Source organism: Balaenoptera ricei, chromosome 6, assembly GCF_028023285.1.
Source record: "Balaenoptera ricei isolate mBalRic1 chromosome 6, mBalRic1.hap2, whole genome shotgun sequence".
In the NCBI taxonomy this organism is placed as follows: domain Eukaryota; kingdom Metazoa; phylum Chordata; class Mammalia; order Artiodactyla; family Balaenopteridae; genus Balaenoptera; species Balaenoptera ricei.
The window spans coordinates 33991405-34012170 of record NC_082644.1 but is presented as its reverse complement, the minus strand read 5'-3'; the positions used below and the strand labels follow the sequence as shown (position 1 = coordinate 34012170).

At 37.8% G+C, this 20766-nt stretch overlaps 1 protein-coding gene across 1 annotated transcript in view; it reads right to left on the bottom strand.

Annotated features, from left to right (window-relative positions):
* Positions 1-15576, bottom strand: part of FAM240B (family with sequence similarity 240 member B) — a 39186-nt gene extending 23610 nt beyond the window's left edge. The window contains exons 1-2 of the mRNA XM_059926307.1: positions 15550-15576; positions 1343-1488 (exon numbers count right to left, since the gene is read on the bottom strand). Coding sequence (XP_059782290.1) covers positions 1343-1485 — 143 coding nt within the window. The 5' untranslated portion in view covers positions 1486-1488; positions 15550-15576. The remainder of the gene's footprint in view (positions 1-1342; positions 1489-15549) is intronic.
* Between the last annotated feature and the right edge of the window lie 5190 nt (positions 15577-20766).

The window sequence follows — 20766 nt, the reverse complement described above, 5'->3', positions numbered from 1 at the left end:
TAAGTGGGCATCTCAGCAAATAGACAGCCTGGCTGGCTGTTCCCATTTTAGGGACAGAGAACCCAGAGAGTCCCTGAAAAGTTGAGCTGATCCATCTGCTCCAGGGCACTACATGTGTGAGGGCAGGTGCTTGCCCTTTTAGTCAGAGCGATGTTGACACTTGTGACACATCTTCTCACATAAATAAATGTTCCCCTCTCAGCAGACTTCTTTGACTAGAACAAGTTCAACTGCCAGTAAGAGGAAGATCACATTATTCTTCCCCCAAGAATCTTAATATGTATCATATCAGATGTGGGATCTTTCACACTTATACACATCTGTTGACCTGACTCTGAAATTTAGTGTATCCTCGTGTGCTGAGGATTGCAACAGAGGCAGGGTGAGGAAGAGATTTTTTCAGTTCATTAAGATATAAATAACAGAAACTAATTTTTGTTTACACCAAGAAAAGCTTGTTCATATCTATAAGTCATTGATTCTCAATCAGGGGCAACTTTGCCCTCCAGGGGACATTTGGCAATGTCAGGAGATATTTTTGGTTGTCACAATGTGGCAGGGGAGTCCTACCAGCATCTAATGTTTTGAGGGATGCTGCTAAACATCTTACAAAGCATAGGGCAGCTGCCTCAGTAACAAAGAATTATAAGACCCTAAATGTCAGTAGTGCTGAGGTTGGGAAACTCTGATATAGATGGTAGCAAGACTAAATGAGTAGATGAATTAATCATGTCTTTAATTTTCTATATTTTATGATATTTTGACATCTTAGAAAGCTTTCTGGCTGCCCTTGACAGGGCTAGCCCTTTCTTCTGCGTGTCAACCAATCCTGAGTCTGTGGCCCTAACCACCTCCTTATCTAACTCTCATAGATAAAGCCATATTTCCCCTGCCCTATATCATCCCAGGACCAGGCCAGGCACCAGACAACTAGAGACAATCCCTAAATCCCACAACTCTCAGGAATTATTCAAACTAGCCAATCCTAAACTGTTTACTCTGCCTTTTCTTTCCTTTTCCTTGGAAACCCTGATAAAGGCTCTGGCTTAGACTTTCCCTCTGCTTTCATCTTCTGCCACCTGGCCAAAACCTGGTGCTTATCCTGTGGGCCTGCATGGTATGCAGTGACACTCTCTCTGAAAGCTGTGTGTATAATAAATGTCTTCCTTCTAAACCTCATTCTCCTTTTGTCTTGTGGCTACACCGACTTGACCATACCACCTCCAATATTTGCATTATTAGAACAGTGGGTAATGAAAACAATTCAGTTTCCCCATCTTCACATCTGGTATATTTCTGGGGAAATCTACCTTAAAAAATAGTGAAGAAACAATCCACATACTTTCTCAGGGCACTCCTTCCCTGGCGATCTTCCTCCAGTTCCCGGTAACCAGTCTGTTTGCTAATTTCTTTCTCCCAGAAGCTTTTGAGCTCATGACAAGTTTCACAACAGAAGACTTCTCGGCGTATGTATTGATTGTTCATCCTCTGAAAATAAAAGAAAAAACAAATCCAAGTACTTCAAATAAAGCCACTCTAATTTTGGAGTGATGAAAGATGAGTTTGAATCCATACACTGCCAATTACACTTCTTGTGCCTGTAGATAAATCACACAGTCACTATGATTTTGTTTGTCAACTGCAAATGGGGATAATAATGGTTAATGCCAGAATATACTGTGAAACATTCTGAAATGAACAAAAATACAAAGGACGTCTGATAACCCTTCCAGATTATCTGATTCTACAAGGGCCTGTCCCTTTCATGACTTTGAGCTATTTTAACAACTCTGTAAATTATAGAAAAAGTATAGTAATGCAAATGATTTTTGAACATAGAGATTCAAATATATTTTGTCCAGTGGAATGCGATTGATATCCCTGTGAATATCAACCAATTTTCATCTACTTATAAATTCATTTTAATATTCTTGATTGTCTATATATGTGTTTTTTTAATTCTCCTTGAATCAGTTGTAGTATCTTACTAGTTTTCTCATTAATTATCATAAGTTAAGTAAAATATTTGTTACAAGTTCATTTTATATTTGTATAAGAGTCATGGTTTTAACTTAAAAAATTATCCTTTAACAATTACTTCATAGCTTTGTGTGTGTGTGTGTGTGTAGAACAAGATGGTGTATGCAAAGCTCTAAACACAATGCAAGGCAAAAAACAGGCACCCAGAAAATGTTATGTTCTTTCCATCCTTCCTCACGTAATAACATCTACCATTTATTGAGCATATAATGTGCAATAGGCTTTTCTTACACACTGTCCCATTTGATCCTCACTACAACTCTGTGAGATGGGTGGTTCTGAACTCATGGTTCAGATGAGGAAACTGAGAGGCAGAATTTGCATATAGCCTCATAACTGAACATGAAAGAGCAGAAATTTGGATCTAGGTCTGTCCATCTTCAAAGTGGATGCCCTCTATTCTATCAATCCTCATCACAAGAAATGGTGACTGTATTTGGAAGTATACATGTTTACTACTAAAAAACATTTACTTTTTGCCTGAACATTGCCCATTTTCCAGATCTTAGTGGCTCTGGTGGACAGGTAGACAAAAAGGACTGCAAAACAAATCCTTTTCTGCCTGCTGGTGAGTGCCTGCTCAGAGAAGAGCTTTGTCCCTGGCTGGAGATTGGAAAGGAGCTGGACCTTCACTCCCTCACTACAGAGTCCCAGTGATCCCATTCAAGCTGGATTGCCTGGGGGGAGCAGCCCAGAGGATTGGGGGTGAGAGAGAAGTTTAGAAAAGCTTTCAGGGAATAAATAACCCATTTATTATTTCATATTTATAATATAGAACGGTAATTCTATATTATAGAATTATAATATTTTATGCTATAGAATATGCAATTTATAATATAGAATTATTTATAATACAGAATAACATAGAATATTTTATTTATATTACATTTATAATAACAGACTGACACCTGTGCCAGAGGTGGCAATACCTTCCCACTTGTAGAGATGTATAAATGTCCTAAAGTAGGAATAAACTTTGTTTTCTGGAACTGAAGGTCACTTTGAGTATTCTGTAAAGATTTTTTTAAAATCCACTCCTATTTTTCCTCCTAGATCCACCTTCTATTCATCTGGTCATTTCTGTAGCCACAACTGACTTGGGCAAAACTGTGCCAGAAGTGTGTGGGAGGGCACTGTACCCTGGGGCTCTCCAGGTTCTCTCTGAGCCTGAGCTCTGAAGAGTGGAGCAGGGCCCGTCCTGCAGCCTGATGGGAGCACATGTTCTCTCCTGTAAGCACATATTTCCCATTTATTTTCTGTCCTTGGCTAATGGATTCAGTGCACAGATTTCTAATAAATTCCTAGTCACTTGACATTGAAAGAGTTGTTAACATTGAATCTATAGTCATTTTCACAATATTGATTCTTCCAATCAAAGAACATGGTATATTTCTCCATCCATTTATGTTATCTTTGATTTCTTTCATCAGTGTTTTATAGTTTTCTGAGTACAAGTCTTTTGCCTCTTTAGGTAGGTAAAAGTAGGTATTTTATTCTTTTTGTTGCAATGGTAAATGGGATTGTTTCCTTAATTTCTCTTTACGATTTTTTGTTGTTAGTGTATAGGAATGCAAGAGATTTCTGTGCATTAATTTTGTATCCTGCAACCTTACTAAATTCACTGATTAGTTCTTGTAGTTTTCTGGTAGCTTCTTTAGGATTCTCTAGGTATAGTATCATGTCATCTGCAAACAGTGACAGTTTTACTTCTTCTTTTCCAATTTGGATTCCTTTTATTTCTTTTCCTTCTTTGATTGCCATGGCTAGGACTTCCAAAACTATGTTGAATAAGAGTGGCAAGAGTGGATTCAATGCAATCCCTATAAAATTACCAATGGCATTCTTCACAGAATTAGAACAAAAAATTTTACAATTTGTATGGAAACACAAAAGACTCCAAATAGCCAAAGCAATCCTGAGAAAGAAGAACGGTGTTGGAGGAATCAGGCTCCCTCAAGTCAAACTATACTACAAAGCCACAGTAATCAAGACAGTATGGTAAAGGCACAAAAACAGAAATATAGATCGATGGTGTAGGATAGAAAGCCCAGAGATAACCCACACACATATGTTCACCTAATCTATGACAAAGGAGGCAAGAATATACAATGGAGAAAAGACAGCCTCTTCATAAGTGGTGCTGGGAAAACCAGACAACTACATGTAAAGAATGAAATTAGAACACTACCTAACACAATAAACGAAAGTAAACTCAAAATGGATTAAAGACCTAAATATAAGACTGGACACTATAAAACTCTTAGAGGAAAACATAGGAAAAACACTCTTTGACATAAACCACAGCAAGATCCTTTTTGACCCACCTCCTAGAGTAATGAAAACAAAAACAAAAATAAACAAATGGGACCTAATGAAACTTCAAAGCTTTTGTACAGCAAAGGAAACCATAAACAAGATGAAAAGGCAACCTTCAGAATGGGAGAATATATTTGCAAAAGAAGCAACAGACAAAGGGTTAATCTCCAAAATATACAAACAGTTCATGGTGCTCAATATCAAAAAAACAAGCAATGCAAATAAAAAATGGCTGGAAGACCTAAATAGACATTTCACCAAAGAAGACATACAGATGGCCAAGAGGCACATGAAAAGATGTTCAACATCACTAATTATTAGAGAAATGCAAATCAAAACTACAATGAGGTATCATCTCACACCAGTCAGAATGGCCATCATCAAAAAATCTACAAAAAATTAATGCTGGAGAGGTTGTGGAGAAAAGGGAACCCTTTTGCACTGTTGGTGGGAATGTAAATTGATACAGCCACTGTGGAGAACAGTTTGGAGGTTCCTTAAAAAACTACAAATAGAACTACCATATGACCCAGCAATCCCACTACTGGGCATATACCCTGAGAAAACCATAATTCAAAAAGATGCACGTACCCCAATATTCACTGCAGCAGTCTTTACAATAGCCAGGACATGTAAACAACCTAAATGTCCAACAACAGATGAATGGATAAAGAAGATGTGATACATACATACAATGGAATATAACTCAGCCATAAAAAGGAAAAAACTTGGGTCATTTGTAGAGATGTGGATGGACCTCGAGTCTGCCACACAGAGTGAAGTAAGCCAGAAAGAGAAAAACAAATATCGTATATTAAGGCATATATGTGGAATCTAGAAAAATGATACAGATGAACCTATTTGCAGGGCAGGAATAGAGATGCAGACATAGAGAATGGACATGTGGACAAAAGGTGGGAAGGGGAGGGTGGGACGAATTGGGAGATTGGGATTGACATATACACTACCATGTGTGAAATAGATAGCTAGCGGGAACATGCTATAAAGCACAGGAAGCTCAGCTCGGTGCTCTCTGATGACCTAGATGGGTGGGATGGGCTGTGGGGTGGGAGGGAGATTCAAGAGGGAGGGGATATAGGTATACATATAGCTGATTCACTTCATTGTACAGCAGAAACTAACACAATATTGTAATGCAATTATACTCCAATTAAAAAAAAGAGTTGTTAACAAGAGCATATGTCAGACTTTAAAAAGTATGTATCATATTTTAAATTTTATTTCATAGAACTAGAGTCTAAGATGTGTGCAATTAGGTTTCCTGTGAATTTCAAGCTGCAGGAGTGTCTAAGCCTTTCATTTTCCTGATGTGACCTCTGCCTCTATAAATGCTAGATAAGAAAGTAGCACTTGCTTTGAACTGGGAGGAAGATGTTAATGCAGACTTGCAATTTAAGTAGACAAAAGGCAATGCAAGATTCATTCACACATTCTTTTATTACAAAATGTCCCTAAAAATTTAAAATTTATATTAGGTATCTGGTATTCAAAAAAGGATAATTTGGTCTAATAGGAATTCATTAAATTTTTTTTTCTTGAAATTTTGAATTAATATTTTTTTCTAAAGAGATTTTCATTTTTTTAAAAAGAGGTCTATTCAGGAACACAGACTGCTCACATCATCATTTCATCATGTCATTTCACACACATTCCATTTGGATAAAAGGTGTAGTTTAGATATGGAAGGAGGATTTATTCTAAAAAACATTGTAGTTGTGTAATTTTGAGCTAGGTTAAGAGAAACAGCTGAAAGCAGGGTGGTATCTATACATCCAAGGAATAAATTAAATCAGCGTAAGCCTTTGGGAAATCAGGCAGCAGTCTCTGAAGAATCTGATGCATGCTGGCTCTGCTTCCTGTTCCCTTTGGGTCAGGAAGCACTTCTGAGGCTGTGACCTTTGGGAGGACTTGAGGAGGGGTTGAACTCAGACGTTCTCAGGGGTCAGGCCAGGCTCCCTTTACTCATAAGGAAGTGAAGCTACTAGACCTGAGCAACAGGGAGCAGTGGGCACTGTGGTCATCTGCAGAGCACATGCTCTGCTTCAAGACATCCCATTCAAGGAGGCGAACACTGTGCTTGCTGAAGAAAAGAGGGTTTTTGGCTACATGCAGTCTGACGGCTCCCTAGTTGCTCCTCGTAAGGGATGCATTCTCTATCTGCAGCTTTAGCTTTATGTCTTTCTTCCTTAGCTTTTCTCAAAACCTCCTCCCCTGGCTCTCCCTGAAGGGCATTCTGAACTATTTCACTTTCTCTCTGCCTCCCTTCTTCCTACACATTCCTGCCTCCAAACCTGAATGTGCAAATAGCATCCTCACTGTCCAGACTGGTTCTTGCTGTCATCCCAGCAGCAACTGGGATTGAAACTTTCTACCAAGCCTCACCTCACTCACTAGAGGACATGTGGACACAGCTACCTACCAAACACAACTTCGGTTTTGGTCTCACTCACCAGACCTGGAGGCTGTGCTCTGACAGCCAGGATGGCCAGGGAGCTAAGAAGGAGGACAGAGGACTGTTGTCACTACTGTGACTTTAGGCAATAACCCCTTCAGGTGCTCTGAACCCCAGTTTCATTATCCATGAACTAGAGTTTAAACATGGCAATATAGAGGAAAGCACCTAATACACTGCCATTCATTCTCCAAATGTTCATCTACCAATACAATACATGCTTGCCCTCAGGGAGCTCACAGTCTATTGTCCCATCCCTGATAAGAGATCAAAAATGTTAACTGAATTTGAACCATCACCTAAATAAGCTCTCATTGTCTCTATTTTATAAATGATATTAAATGCTTTGCTCCTTCTTGACTCAGACCATATTTAAGGTTTATTTATCTCTATTGCAGAACTAGAAACCCTTACACCTCAAGGATAAGAGGCTTCCCTTCTTGTCCAAGGCCTAGGGTTGGACTGTGGACAGAGAACACTTTAGCAAAAGCTCTTGGTGATGTTTCACCCTTATATCACTTAGGATGCTATATTTGGGGACCTTTGTTGTCAGAGCTTATAATTACATTCACTAAGTGATGCCCAATATGTTTAAGAAGTGATTGCCTTACTAAAGTTGACAGTTGCCACTCTGCTAAAGTTTGGACTCAATCCTCCCATGTTAATTCATAACCTAAGTGCTTGTTTTGCTGGAAACTGCTGGGAAATTGAACTTCAGCATTTAGGATCATGACAAGTTGTAAGAACTTCTATAAGAGGAAATGCATTTTATTTTGCATGAGCTATGCCACCCCAACTTCTTTTTTTAGTTGTTTTACATCTGTTGCATTGTATACTGTGCTGTGAGCAGCATGTAGGAGCTGGTATCCTCTCCTTTGTACCCTTAAGAAACAGAATTGGCAGTAACTTTAGAAAAGTATTTTTTCAGGAAAATATCAAAATGAGACAGGGAACAGAAAATAAAAGGTGTCCAGTTTTCCTTAAGGGTACTGATGAGAAACCTAAGCACTGATAGTTACTTTCTCTGCATCTTCACCTTGTCCTTCAACTATGTATGTGGTGCTGCCACTGTAGGGGCTCCAATGAGAGTGAAAAGGCATTACTTTCCCAAGTTGTTTTCTGAGTAGAGTCAGGAAGAAGGCAAAACCACTGTAATCTCCTGTGGGACAGATCAGTGGTGCTTTTATAGTCATAGAAATAAGAAATAAGTCACAGAAATAAGAAATAAGCGAGTTCAGGTATGAAGTGAATTCATGCCCCCATGAAGGGACCAGAGAAAACCTGCTGCCATGCCTTCTGCTACTGACTGGTGAGCTGCTAGTCTGTGATCTCTGGCTTATTTTTATGCTCTTTATTGAGTATTTACTGAATACCTTCATTTTTCAAAATGCTTTATATCTTGCATTCATTTCTTACAACGCTATTCTTATCCACATTTGACAGAAGACGTGCAAAGAGGCAAGCCATTGCCCAAAGTCACCTAATCTATAGTGATGGAACTGGGATTCAAACCCTACCCAACTCCAAAGCCTGTGCTCATCACAGTCACACTTCCCAGTCAGCCCATCAGAAAGATGGCAACTCATGGGAAGAGCTGGGTAATGTGAGAAGCATACGCCCTGGTTAAATTTGTTCTGAGTGATATGCAAATCATTAGTTCTTTCTCAAAACAGAACTAGATTAACTTTTTTCCAAGATTATTTTATGATTATTGAATTAAGACAAACTTCCCTTCTTCTCTCCAGTACCTTTATGAAAGGTGCCCACCATTATCAGTTTTATGTGCATCATGATAAGAACCAAAACACACATACACAAACTAGAGGCACCCTCCCCCCATTCCACACAAATGCTGATCCCATCACCTGGAAATTCTGCCTCTACAAGTGTCAGGGGACACAGCTATCACTTCATCTCCTCTCAGGTTGTCTTTTTCACCCATAGTGAAAATAACTTTAGGAGTGATGTTCCTAGTACCAGTTGCTAAGATGACTGCAACTGATGGTGCCTCTGAGATATTTTGATGGGTTTCTCCTCCCATCCCACCTTTGGGCCCCCCTGGATGATAGTAAAGTGAGTTTTTTTACCATCTCCTCCTTTGCAGTTGGAAGTTGGAGGATTATGTGAAAGCACTTCTCAGTTTAACACTTTTTCAGAAAACATTTTCTCTTTAACCTCCCCTCTCCTCTTAAAGGCTATTTAAATTTGTCTTGAGTCCCTCTCCATAGTTTTCCCTGCAATTAATATACTTCAAAGCCACCTCAGATTTTTGCCCACTGTATGATATTTGGGTCTTAAGAAAAGGTTCAGGTGAAATAAAAGACTGCCTGTGGCAGTACGAGTGAGTTCTGAGATAGCTGAGCATTTTAAGTAAAAGAAGACTAATAAGAAAAAAATGCTTATATTGAATGTGCCCATAATAACTCAGCCCTGTTTTTTCCTCTGGGATTTATCTGAATTAATTGAAATGACACTAAGTCATGAAGGAGGGATGCCAATAATTACTAGGCAAATAGCTAACAATTAAGTAAGGAAGTGGCCTTGAGTCTATGTGACCTTGGGGAACTTAAATAACCTTTCTAAAGCTTAAGTTTCTCTACAAAAAAAAAGATTGTTGTGAGAAGTAAATGAGATTAGCATCTAAAACACTTAACATAATATGTGGCCTGTGGGAAAACACTCATCATCGTCCTCGTCATTCTATATTCAAATTATCGACTTGCATCGAGTATAGTACTAAATGTTATCTCATTTAATTCTCAGAATATTGTGGTAGGTTTTATTATTTCTGTATCTGTGAATGAAAAAGTGAGTCTGAGGGGCTTAGAGACTTACCCACAGTCACAGAGCTAATAATGGGGAAATCCACAAATCTAGCCCAGACCTGTGGATTTCACGGTCCCTGGTCTGTTCACTCATCGGGTGTTGACATCACACAGAAGTAACAGTGGGTGATGAATCATGCTTTGCAGTTGCTACTGAGATCTTGAAAATTATCTTATTTAATGATATAAATGGCTCTGGGAAGTAGGTCTTATTATTTCCTGTTACCAGACAAAAAGTCAGGCTTAGAAGGTTTAAATTTTTGTTCACCCCACAGAACAAGTTAACGCTGGTGCTGAGCTCTGAACCTATGCTGTCTGATTCCAAAGGTCCTGTCATCACCTTCCACAGTTTGAACCACTTTCCCCACTCATTTAGGGGAAAGTTCACTTACCCTAGAAAAAATAAAAACTGCTTAGTTTCTGTCATCAGAGAATATAATTATTCTCTGCAAGGGCATTTGTTGGACTCACCCAGGTCCAACCTACACTTTCAATCCTGAGAGTCTTCGTATCTCTGTGGGGTTAGACTGGGAGCCTTGGTAACTAGATCAGAACTATTCTTGTAACATTTCACAATCTTGACATTTTTTTCCAAATAAAAAGTTAAAAAAATAAAAATTACTTTTCTTTCAAGAGACAAATTGTTATTTACCTTTTTCTCTCATATTTACTGCCCCCTCCCACCCCCCACCAACTTCTTATGCAGAGCACTGAATAAACCCTGGACACACATTACCATTTAAAATCCTTGGTACTGAGGAGCATTTTGTAATGCCAAAAAGTAAGAAAGGGCTTAAAAAAGTGAGGGGCATTGAAGAAAGATGGGAAGCCAACTTGAAAGAGCACCCAATATCCAAAACTGGGAACAATTTGAGCAACAAATGATATGATATTAGTTATGACCAAAGAATGGATCCAATATAAATTAGTGAAATAAATAAATGGGGGAGAAGGAACAATTATTCCTTTCAGAAGAATTCCAATGAATAAATGTAGAAGGAATGAGGGGAATAGAAATATCATCATGAAAATACCACAATAGTTGCTGCAGGTAGGATCCTTTGATGAATGATAAAATTAGTGGATGAAACTTTAAGGAGAAACAGGGTATTTGTATAGCCTCAAAAAAATCTCTCCAAAAATTTAGTAACCACTGTGGCAATTTTAACATACGACCACAAATTCTTGATTACCCACCCCCCATCCTGAGAATGGAGCTGAATTCCCCTCCCCTTGAGTTGGGGATGACTTGGTGACTGAAGGGAAAATAGTAACTTTACAGTAGAGAAACAAATAGCACCCTTAACCACATGACCAAGGTTCACATCCTTAGTAATAAGCAATATTGATATCACATGTCCTCTGATATAAGACAGAGGGACACATCACATCTGTGGTATACTTTCCTTAACACCAGAAAGTTAAGTCTGTCTATTCATGAGAAAACTGCAGACAAAATCAAATTCTGGAACACTCTACAAAATACCTGATCACTACTCGTTAGAAGTGTCAAGGTCACAAAAGACAAGGAAAGACTGAAAAACTGTCACAGACTGGAATTGATCTAGTTACCATAAATACAATGTAGTATTCTGGATTGGATCCTGAAACAGGGAAAAAGACATCAGTGGAAAAACTGGAGGAATCAGAACAAAGTCTGCAGTTAATCTTATTGTACCAATGTTTATTTCATAGTTTTGATAAATGTACCTGGTTAGAGCTTCCCTGGTGGTGCAGTGGTTGGCAATCTGCCTGCCAATGCAGGGGACATGGATTCGAGCCCTGGTCTGGGAAGATCCCATATGCCGCGGAGCAACTAGGTCCGTGAGCCACAGCTGCTGAGCCTGTGCGTCTGGAGCCTGTGCTCCGCAACAAGAGAGGCCGCGACAGTGTGGGGCCCGTGCACCGCACTGAAGAGTGGCCCCCGCTTGCCGCAGCTAGAGAAAACCCTCGCACAGAAACGAAGACTTAACACAGTCAAAAAATAAAATAAATAAATAAAATTAAAATTCAAAAAGAAAAAAAAAAGGAAGATATTTTAAAAAAAAAGTACCTGGTTATGTAAGATGTTAATATCAGAGAAAACTGGGTGACAGATTTGCAACTTTGTCTAAATATAAAATGATTTCAAAATAAAAAGTTAAAAAAAGTTTATATCAAGTACATGCATCTTCCTGACACTATTGACAGTTATGAATTATGGAGCATTCTCTAGCAGAGGAACATTTTCAATGAGCTCAGAATTAACCCCTCCAGGAGCACAGCCCTACCTGAGTCATGGAAACAGCCCTGAACTAGGAGTTTGGAGACCTCTACGTTCCACATGGGCAAGTTACTTGAACCAAGTCTGTTTTCTCATCTGTAAAATGGAACAATACATACTTTCACAAGATTAAATGAATTTTCAACTGAAAAAGCTGCTGTGATAAGTATTTAGCACCTGACAGAGTAATTGCTTAATAAAATCCTGGGTTGTCTAATTCATATCCATAACATTGATTGCCTACAAGTCACAGGCCACAGACTCAGAAGCCTGCAGGGTCCAGGTGCATTTAGATGGCTCTGTAACAAATTCTGGAATGCATGGCCCATTTAAAGGAGGCACTGTCACTCAGCTCGAACTGACTGTTGCCAGCAGAGCTTGGTCCCAGAGTTGCCAAAAGTTTTTCAACAGAAGCTAAAAATTCTGATTTCTAAAAATGTGTTATCTTCTTATTTTTAAAATGTTGATAATGAATTTAAGACATTGTAAAGCATTGTATGAATATCAGAAAATGTCTGTTGGCTAGATTTGGCCTTTCGCTCACCAGTTTCTGAGTCCTACATGGTCTAATGGGAAAAACCACGGAGTTCTCCGTGAACCATGTAGCTATGCCTTAGACTCCAGGAAAAATATACACTGGGCACGTGTAGAGTTAAAATAAAACACTGCAAAGCAAAAGCAAACAGAGTTTAGCCTCCACCACCTCCCTGGTCACTGCTAACCACTGTAGGTTTATACTGGTCACATCTAGGCTGCTCCATTTGATGTCTAGCCATCTTACTGGGGTTGGAAGTGAACTGGGAGGCCATAAAGCCCATCCTACCAATCACTGAGAAGCCCCTGGGTCTGCATTTGCCCAACTCCATCGAAGCACAGAGATCCTCTGTGTCTGGCTGAGTTGGGACCAAGAGCCAGGTCTCCATCCCCTTTTCCCATTAACTAAACTCTAAACACTGTGGGCCAAGGACCTTGTTTAATATAGCACCCTTCACCCAGTGCATCATAAACTTTCTGGTCCAATGGACAAAATGTCTATGATTTCCTCATGATGACATCACTCATCTGGTAAGTCAAAATTCTCCAAAGAATTTTGAGCTAAAAGTGATAACTACTCTAGCAAATTTTATATTCTACTCCCATTAAAAAAATCTTTAAAAGTAAGTGATAAGATGGCTAAGATATAAAATTTGGCTAAAATATTGTTTCTCCCCCCATCCCCAATTCCAGCCCAGTGGCTACTTGACTGTCATTAATCAATGTTACTTTTTCCTGGACAGAAAATGAACTGTGTATCTTCTTTAAAAAAAAGTGGGTTTTAGCCAGAGTCTGATTTCCCAAATAGTTGCATGTCCAGAAACATTTCCTTTTCTTTTAGAAAGTGGAATATATGGAACAAACCTCCTTAATCATCTTTATTGCTTGGCTGAGTGAGAATAAAATCATGGTGGTTGTTATCTCACATTTCTGCCCCACAGAGGGCAGGTTCTAAATAAGCTGGATCATTGTGATCAATAAAGCATAATTATTTAGAAAATCAAGAGATGTGAGAGAGGCAGCTGTGTCCAAACAGACAAATTCTGGAAGACTGGAGTGTGAGGAGAAAACAGTGAGCATGGCTGACAAGGAGGACAAACACAGTTGGCACACTTGGTGGTGGTATTGAAGGAGATAAGACACTTGAGACCAAAATATGGAGACTTAGAGCAGCATTCACCTTCCTTTTTCTCTCTGAGTATTGTAGGTCACTTTTAAATTATTTCCCCTTTTGTTGTGATGGCCCATATATTGGGGATACATATGAAAATTATTACATGCCACAATTTATTCAATCTTTCTTGTCAGAAAATCCCCCAAATAATTTGGTCAACCAGTTTTGAAGTTTTACACTATTAGCAAAGATGCTCCTTAAAGAATGTTAAAGTACAGTAGTACACAGCAAAACATTTCAAAAAGTACTGAAGGATATAAAACTCAAAAGCTTCTCTTTTCTTGCTGTTGCCAGATACACTTCCCAAAGTTATCCACTGTTAATGATGTCTTATTTATATTTCCATTTTAATGAAACCACGTGTGCATGTTTTTTGCAAGTAGAACCATACTATATACACTGTTCCGCATTTTTCTTTTTTCACTTCAAAAAATATCTCCTTACCAGCCCATATTGTTTTTCATGGTTGCCACTTTTAATGGATATGCCGTAATTTATTTAAGCATTCTTGTATTATGGACATTAAATTAATTCTTATTTGGATCTATTACAAAAAAATTACAGAGTGAATCATACATTTTGTTCACAAGTATATATGGAGCATAAACTCCTAGAAGTATAATTGCAGGTCAAAGACTATGTATTATTAAACGTTGAATGTATAATTCCATATTGCACTCTGCAGTTATGGAAATGTTGTAATGTTTATGGACTTAGAAAATCCTCTTCTATAGAGGTGCTTTTAGTCTCCGCTAGGGCAGAAAATACCAGACAGTCAATGTATTCAGCTCTTAGTGAAAAGACAAAAGCACAGCTTCTAGTCTTGTACTCAGGAGAATATATGTGAATGTGCCACCCCAAGATAGACCTTGGAAAGTAGTTGGCACTCAAAAAATATTTGTTGAATTAATGGATAAACAAACCATGGCAGTGCCAATATAGAGTTAGTATGTGTTTTAAATCAATTGTGTTCAAACATAAAAAAAAACTTATTTAAACAAATAAATGTAAATTTTAACAAGTTTTATTGCATTCCTGTGCTAAAATGAAAGATACATAGTTTGTGGTAATTAAAAAGAAATGTTCAAAGTTCTCACAGTAGATAGATATTCCAAATGGCCAATTATTAATTTCTATTTCTGCTATTTTCTTTGGATGATACGTGGCCTATAGTTATCTCAACCATATTATGATTAATATATTTATTTCTTAAATACATGTTTAAATGTTTTTAATTTTATGAGTTTCATTCACTTTGTTTACAGAGTTTCTTTTTAGATTCTGGCAAAGACACTTCACTTCAGTCTCCTCATTTGTGAGGCCTCTAAGCTGTTTGGCTTAGAGGTTTACCAAGGTTCCTTCTGGCTCTAATAGTCAGGGAAATCCATGAGTATCAAGTTCAAGATCTGTACCTTCAGCATTACAGGAGCTTTGTATTTCAGTTTATATCTTCCAAATGAGGATATCTGGTTGCCTTGCACATATGTGAAGGGCAAATATCAATGATTAGACAAAAGTGGACTTTAGCAAAAGGGGACTGTTCTTTGATAAAGGAGCAGTTCTGTTTCTCTGCATTTCCACAGTGAAGTACTTTTCACTAAAGTTTATATCTATCAAAAGAATTAGTTTTATTTGCAGCAACTCATTACCAACTCGGAAAAATCATAATTCCTTTGGTAATTGGTAAATTAACTTACAGTGAAAGAGTACTAGAACTCCCTTTAAATAAATATCAGTTTAATCAAATAACATTTATTGAACCTTGATTTTGTGTGAGGCTCAAGCACTTATATCATCTAATGAGGGGCTAGGTAATGGTCAATTATATAAGCTAAAACAAAAGAAAATTCTACAGTTTAATTTCCCAAGTCCCAGGTAATTCAGTCAAGTAAAAAAAACCAAATTAAAGATTAAGTCTCCTGACCTTCAGCTTTCTGAGAAGGCTCCATGATTCTGGCACCCATAATAATGTTTCCCTGGGACTAAGTTATCCATTAATCAACATGAGATGTATTCTGTATTTTATTTAATCTTAAGAGAGCCTTGTTCAGTGAGATAAAAAAACTGATTTCTGTTTTTATTTTCCACACTCTTTAACTTGAAATTCATGCATAACTGACATGTAGAAATCAAGAGATGGAAAAATTCTATTGGCCTGTCTAACTCTATTTCTAAACTGGTACAGGGTGGGGTGTTCAAAGTGAGGGGAAAAAATGAGTCCAAATGACCAAAAAGGACACATGTATAAAAATTAGGACTCAACTTCCAGCCCCAGATGTAAGCTATTCCCACACCTGACAACACAAAGATGAACACACTGTACCTTAAAGATGAATTTACAGGTGAACTGATATCCTGCTGGGATGCAAAGGTGGGCAAGTCTCACAGTCCCACTCCTGGTTCCTCAGCTCTGATTTGTGGAGACCACAGGTGCTGTCCTGAAATCTCATTGTTACAGTCCTTTATATATGGAGTGGAGGAGTTACAGAAATCCCGCAGCATTTCAAGGTCATTTGAACCAAATTAGTAGCAGAATCAGACAATTATCTTTCCAGGGACATTGTAGCCTTCCCTTGTGGTGAGAGATGGCTCTAAACAAATTCCATCTCTTGCTATCCCACCCACCCCAGGGCAGGAGAGCTTCTGTTTTGGCAGATCCCACAAGTGCTATGACTTGGCCTGAACCAAAAGAGATGATTTAGAACATGTACTGGATTATCCATGTGCCCTGTTCCTCTGAGACTTGTGAAAAGCCATCCTCTGCCCCTCGGTGTGCAAAGGGGACTAGAATGGAGGGACAAGTCACTATTGGGTGTAACATTACAGGAAGACTTAGAGAGGCATCTTGTTCTTTGGAGCCATTAATCCTTGAATGGAATCTGGTGATGACATATCACAGTCTGCTTAGTTCTCTACCAGCTGAAGCAGGAATTGACCCCTGGTGAGTGTTTTCCAATAAACTCTATCCAAGTGAGATGACTTCTCATTTTAGAGTGGCTCTTATCCCATTTTGGAGGAGCACATTTTGTCCTTAAAATAAACATTTAGAATACTCACTCATCTGATAACACAAATAGCTCCGGTTTTCATCATATCCTTCTACTATGTTACTAATTGCATGCCCATTACTTGGTTCAGTGGGTTAAAAATGTATAACTGATGTTACATGTGACAACTTTGTCTAATATTGATGTTCAAATTTTATCTTATTGAAGTGGTAATATTTAATATTGAGTCTACGAAAGTAATAAGGCTGTTTACTTTAAACTGAATGCCTACTTTAATAGCAGAACCAAATTTTACAGGTGAAAACTTTTTTACATAAGGAGAGAGAGGAGTTAATTCTGAAACTATTTTGTAGGGTACCACCGATACAAAAGCAACAATTTAAAGAAAGAAAAACTTAATAAAAAATGTTTCCAAGGAGCTCATTAAAACCGCAGAAAATACAGTGAAACTGAATAACAAGCAGGTGACAGATTACCCGATGACAGTTTCTGTCTCTCCCTCCTGATGAAATAAAATTCATATTTTATGACAAGATAAGAAAAATTTAAACATAAAATTTTTCTTTGACCATTTGGGCCTCCCCCCACCCCTTTAGTGTGTGTTGTGCATCTGCATTAACCAGACCTTCTTAGGAGATAACATTCCTTCTTAATCTCATCAAGGATCATAACTCCTTAGGAGATAACCTTTCATCTTTATCTTGTAAGGGGCTATGATGACCCATGACCTACTATTGGTACTTGCTTTGTATGTGTACATCTGGATTGTGTAAACTGTTAACAATACATATTGTTTTGACATATAACCCTTTATCTCAAATACTTATTTAACTGTGCTTTGACCTCTAATGGGTGGGAACAGTCCTCAGATCTTTCTGAAAGCCTGTTTCCTGGGTTGTAAACTTTAGGGTGGTTCAAATAAAATTTTCGACTTCTTTCTTAGGTCAACTGATTAATTTTTTCTTCAAACATGCATGGTGTAGCCAGAAGGATATCAGAGATACCCACCAGAGGACACCTAGAGTCCACCCCAAACTGGTGCTTGGTACCAAGCATGGACCCATTGAGCTCCACTGGCTTCTCAGTACTCCTCAGGTGTCCTGGTGCGTTCTTCTGACATCCAGATTTCATTGTTTGAGTGATGATCCTGAGTTTTATTCAAGCTGTTTTTACTTAAGACTTGGAGTCTTAAGGGGCACTGGTACATTTCCCAGGCATGGTCCTAGGAGGATCTGGGCAGAAGGCTTAGGAAAACATAGGTGGCTGGGTTTTTGTTAAATTTGGCTTAAATTGAAAAAAAAAACCAAAAAACAATAAACAAGTTGAAACCTAAATGTCCATCAACAGGTGAATGGATAAAGAAGACATGGTACATATATAAAATGGAGTAACACTCAGCCATAAAAAAGAATGCTGTCATGCCATTTACAGCAACATGGATGGAGCTAGAGATTATCATACTAAGTGAAGTAAGTCAAAAAGAGAAAGACAAATACCATATGATATCACTTATATGTGGAATCTATCAATAAAATATACAAATGAACCTATCTACAAAACAGAAACAGACTCACAGACATAGAGAACAGACTTGTGGTTGGGGGAGGGATGGACAGGGAGTTTGCAGTTAGCAGATGCAAACAATTACATATAGAATGAATAAACAACAAGGTCTTACTGTATAGCACAGGGAACAATATTCAGTATCCTGAGATAAAACATAATGGAAAAGAATATAAAAAAGAATATATATGTATATATTGGAATCACTTTTGCTGTACAGCAGAAATTAATACAACATTGTAAATCAACTATACTTCAATAAAACAAACAAAAAAAACAAGTTGATATATGGTCTGAACAAAACTTTTGCTAGTGAAATGCGAGACCAAATTATGCAGCTTCAAAAAATAAGGGAGACCCAGTACAACCAGTAAGTAAATACTGCATGACAGAAGCTGATTACCTAGTGCTTCAAGCACTCAGAGTGGTTTTAAACTGTTGGAAGGAGAAACTGAGACATGTAAAAGAGTCGAACTGACTCAAGGGTAACTCCTTGAGGAGCCAGACTGAGAAGCAGCACATATTCAGTCTACCACAGTGTCCTCAGAAAGTTGTTCAGATCATATCTCATATGTGAATTAGGCTACCAAATTAATAATGGGAAATTTTGCCTCAAAGGCCAAACAGCTCCCATGCAGACAACCACCTATGGGAATGCCAGCTGCGTTTATGTATGCTTGCAAGTATGTAATTGGGAAATAAAGGAAATCCCACTCTGAAATGGCCAAGATGGGCTTCCTTTTTAAGCATTCCAAAACTGATTTTTCGTGAACAGTTGAAGCCAGCAGTCTCTTGGGTCTCTGCCTATAGGGTCTACTGAAAACAACAGTGGTAAGAGTTTTTCTCTTTCTAAAATTAGATTAGCAGGGAAAAATATTTTTAGGGCTAGCTCCTTGGATCCTCTGACTTGGAAAAACTTCTAAATTGTTAAAATTTTAGAGAGCTCGCATCTTAAACTATCTCTTTTCATTGGTATGCAGAATCTTCAAAAGGCTTCAAAATTCCAAAATAACCTCACTGAAAGATTTGTTTAAGAAGGCTAATTAAAGATTAATCATGTAAAAGGACCTAAAACTTTAACTATCCTTTATATGAGTAGTCATTCTAGTAATACTCTGTCTGAATTGACTTTCCACAATGAAGACACTATTAAATGCTTACCTTTAGAAATGGGACCACCTGAGGCTGTAGGTGAACGTCTTCAGATCAAAAACAAGCTAAGTGCCATAGTTAAAGAATTTTTTTAAACCCAGGGAGGATCCTCAAAAGTGTTTGTAGATGGATTACCAAGATGAGAGGCCACCAGTCTGACTAAACTGACTATAGCTAATATTCAGAGCCTGATAGGAATTTTTGGAGGGGGCCTTCACCCCTAAGCTAAATGAGGGAAAGTAAAACATTCTAACATAGGTGAATGGGTATGTCAGTCTTTTGATATCATTGGGGTGGCCAGCCAATTCTTTGAGAAATTAAAAATGACTGTCCTTATTTTGCAAATCTAGTCTTTATAGGGCCAGAGGTGTGTGTCTCCAGAAACAATCCAAAGCCCATCAATCCTTTCACCACTCCCAAAACCTCCTCTATTTATCTTAAGAGGTTCATAAGAATTGAAAAAAAATGTCCTGGCCTTAAGGGAACTAAGACTTCCTAGGAGGAGCTTACCTTTCTCCTCCTGTGCCTTTGACATGCAATGTTCTACCTAGTCTTCTCCAGAAACTCTTATCTTGCCCATCTCTTTAAAATTTCAGAAAGGTAAAACAAAGGAAGATAGGTAATTTGGGACTTGACTTGTCAAGGACAAATAGAGATCTTAAGTGTCTTCTCCATAAATATTAGTAAAAAGGATTTAGGCATTTGGACTGGTGACCTTTATTCCATCTGCCAGAAACCCAATTTGAATCCACCCCTTTTTGTAACTGATGGGTTTTATATTTTTATAACTGATTCATGGATGAAATTTTGGGATGGGAACTATGGGGTGTCTGTGTCTTTTTATATGTGTGTTTTAGATGTCTGGTATTCCCAAAGTTAATTTGTAAAAGAGCTCAATTTAATTGCCTTACAGGAAATTAGGCGCTCATATAAATACTCAGAAATAGAAAAGAAACTGGTCAGAATGAATTTCAGATTCACATGTTGTGGGAAATATTCAGTATTGAATTAATATCTGGTATTAAAGATATTGTCTTGTTGGCTTAATTATTAAGACATGACTTTAGAGTTATCAACATTAAGTATAATACTTTTATTATACCTAGGTTTATTAGAAATCAAGTAAGATATTACTCCTGTTACAAAGTTTGCCAGCAAGAAAAATAACTTGGTATGGTGAAATTTTAAAGTATAACATAGAATTAAATAAGATAAAATCTTTCAGGTAAACTCTTCAGGAATAATTACATTTTGGGAATGTCTGTTTAAAATAGTCTTTCCAGATTTTGGTAACTTGAGTTTTGTTTAACTTAAGTGATGGGAATCCATTAAAAACCCAGATCATTTCCAAATAAGATACTGGAACATTAATTACTGAACATAGACTTCTTTTTACAGAGGAACTAAAGATATTTAGG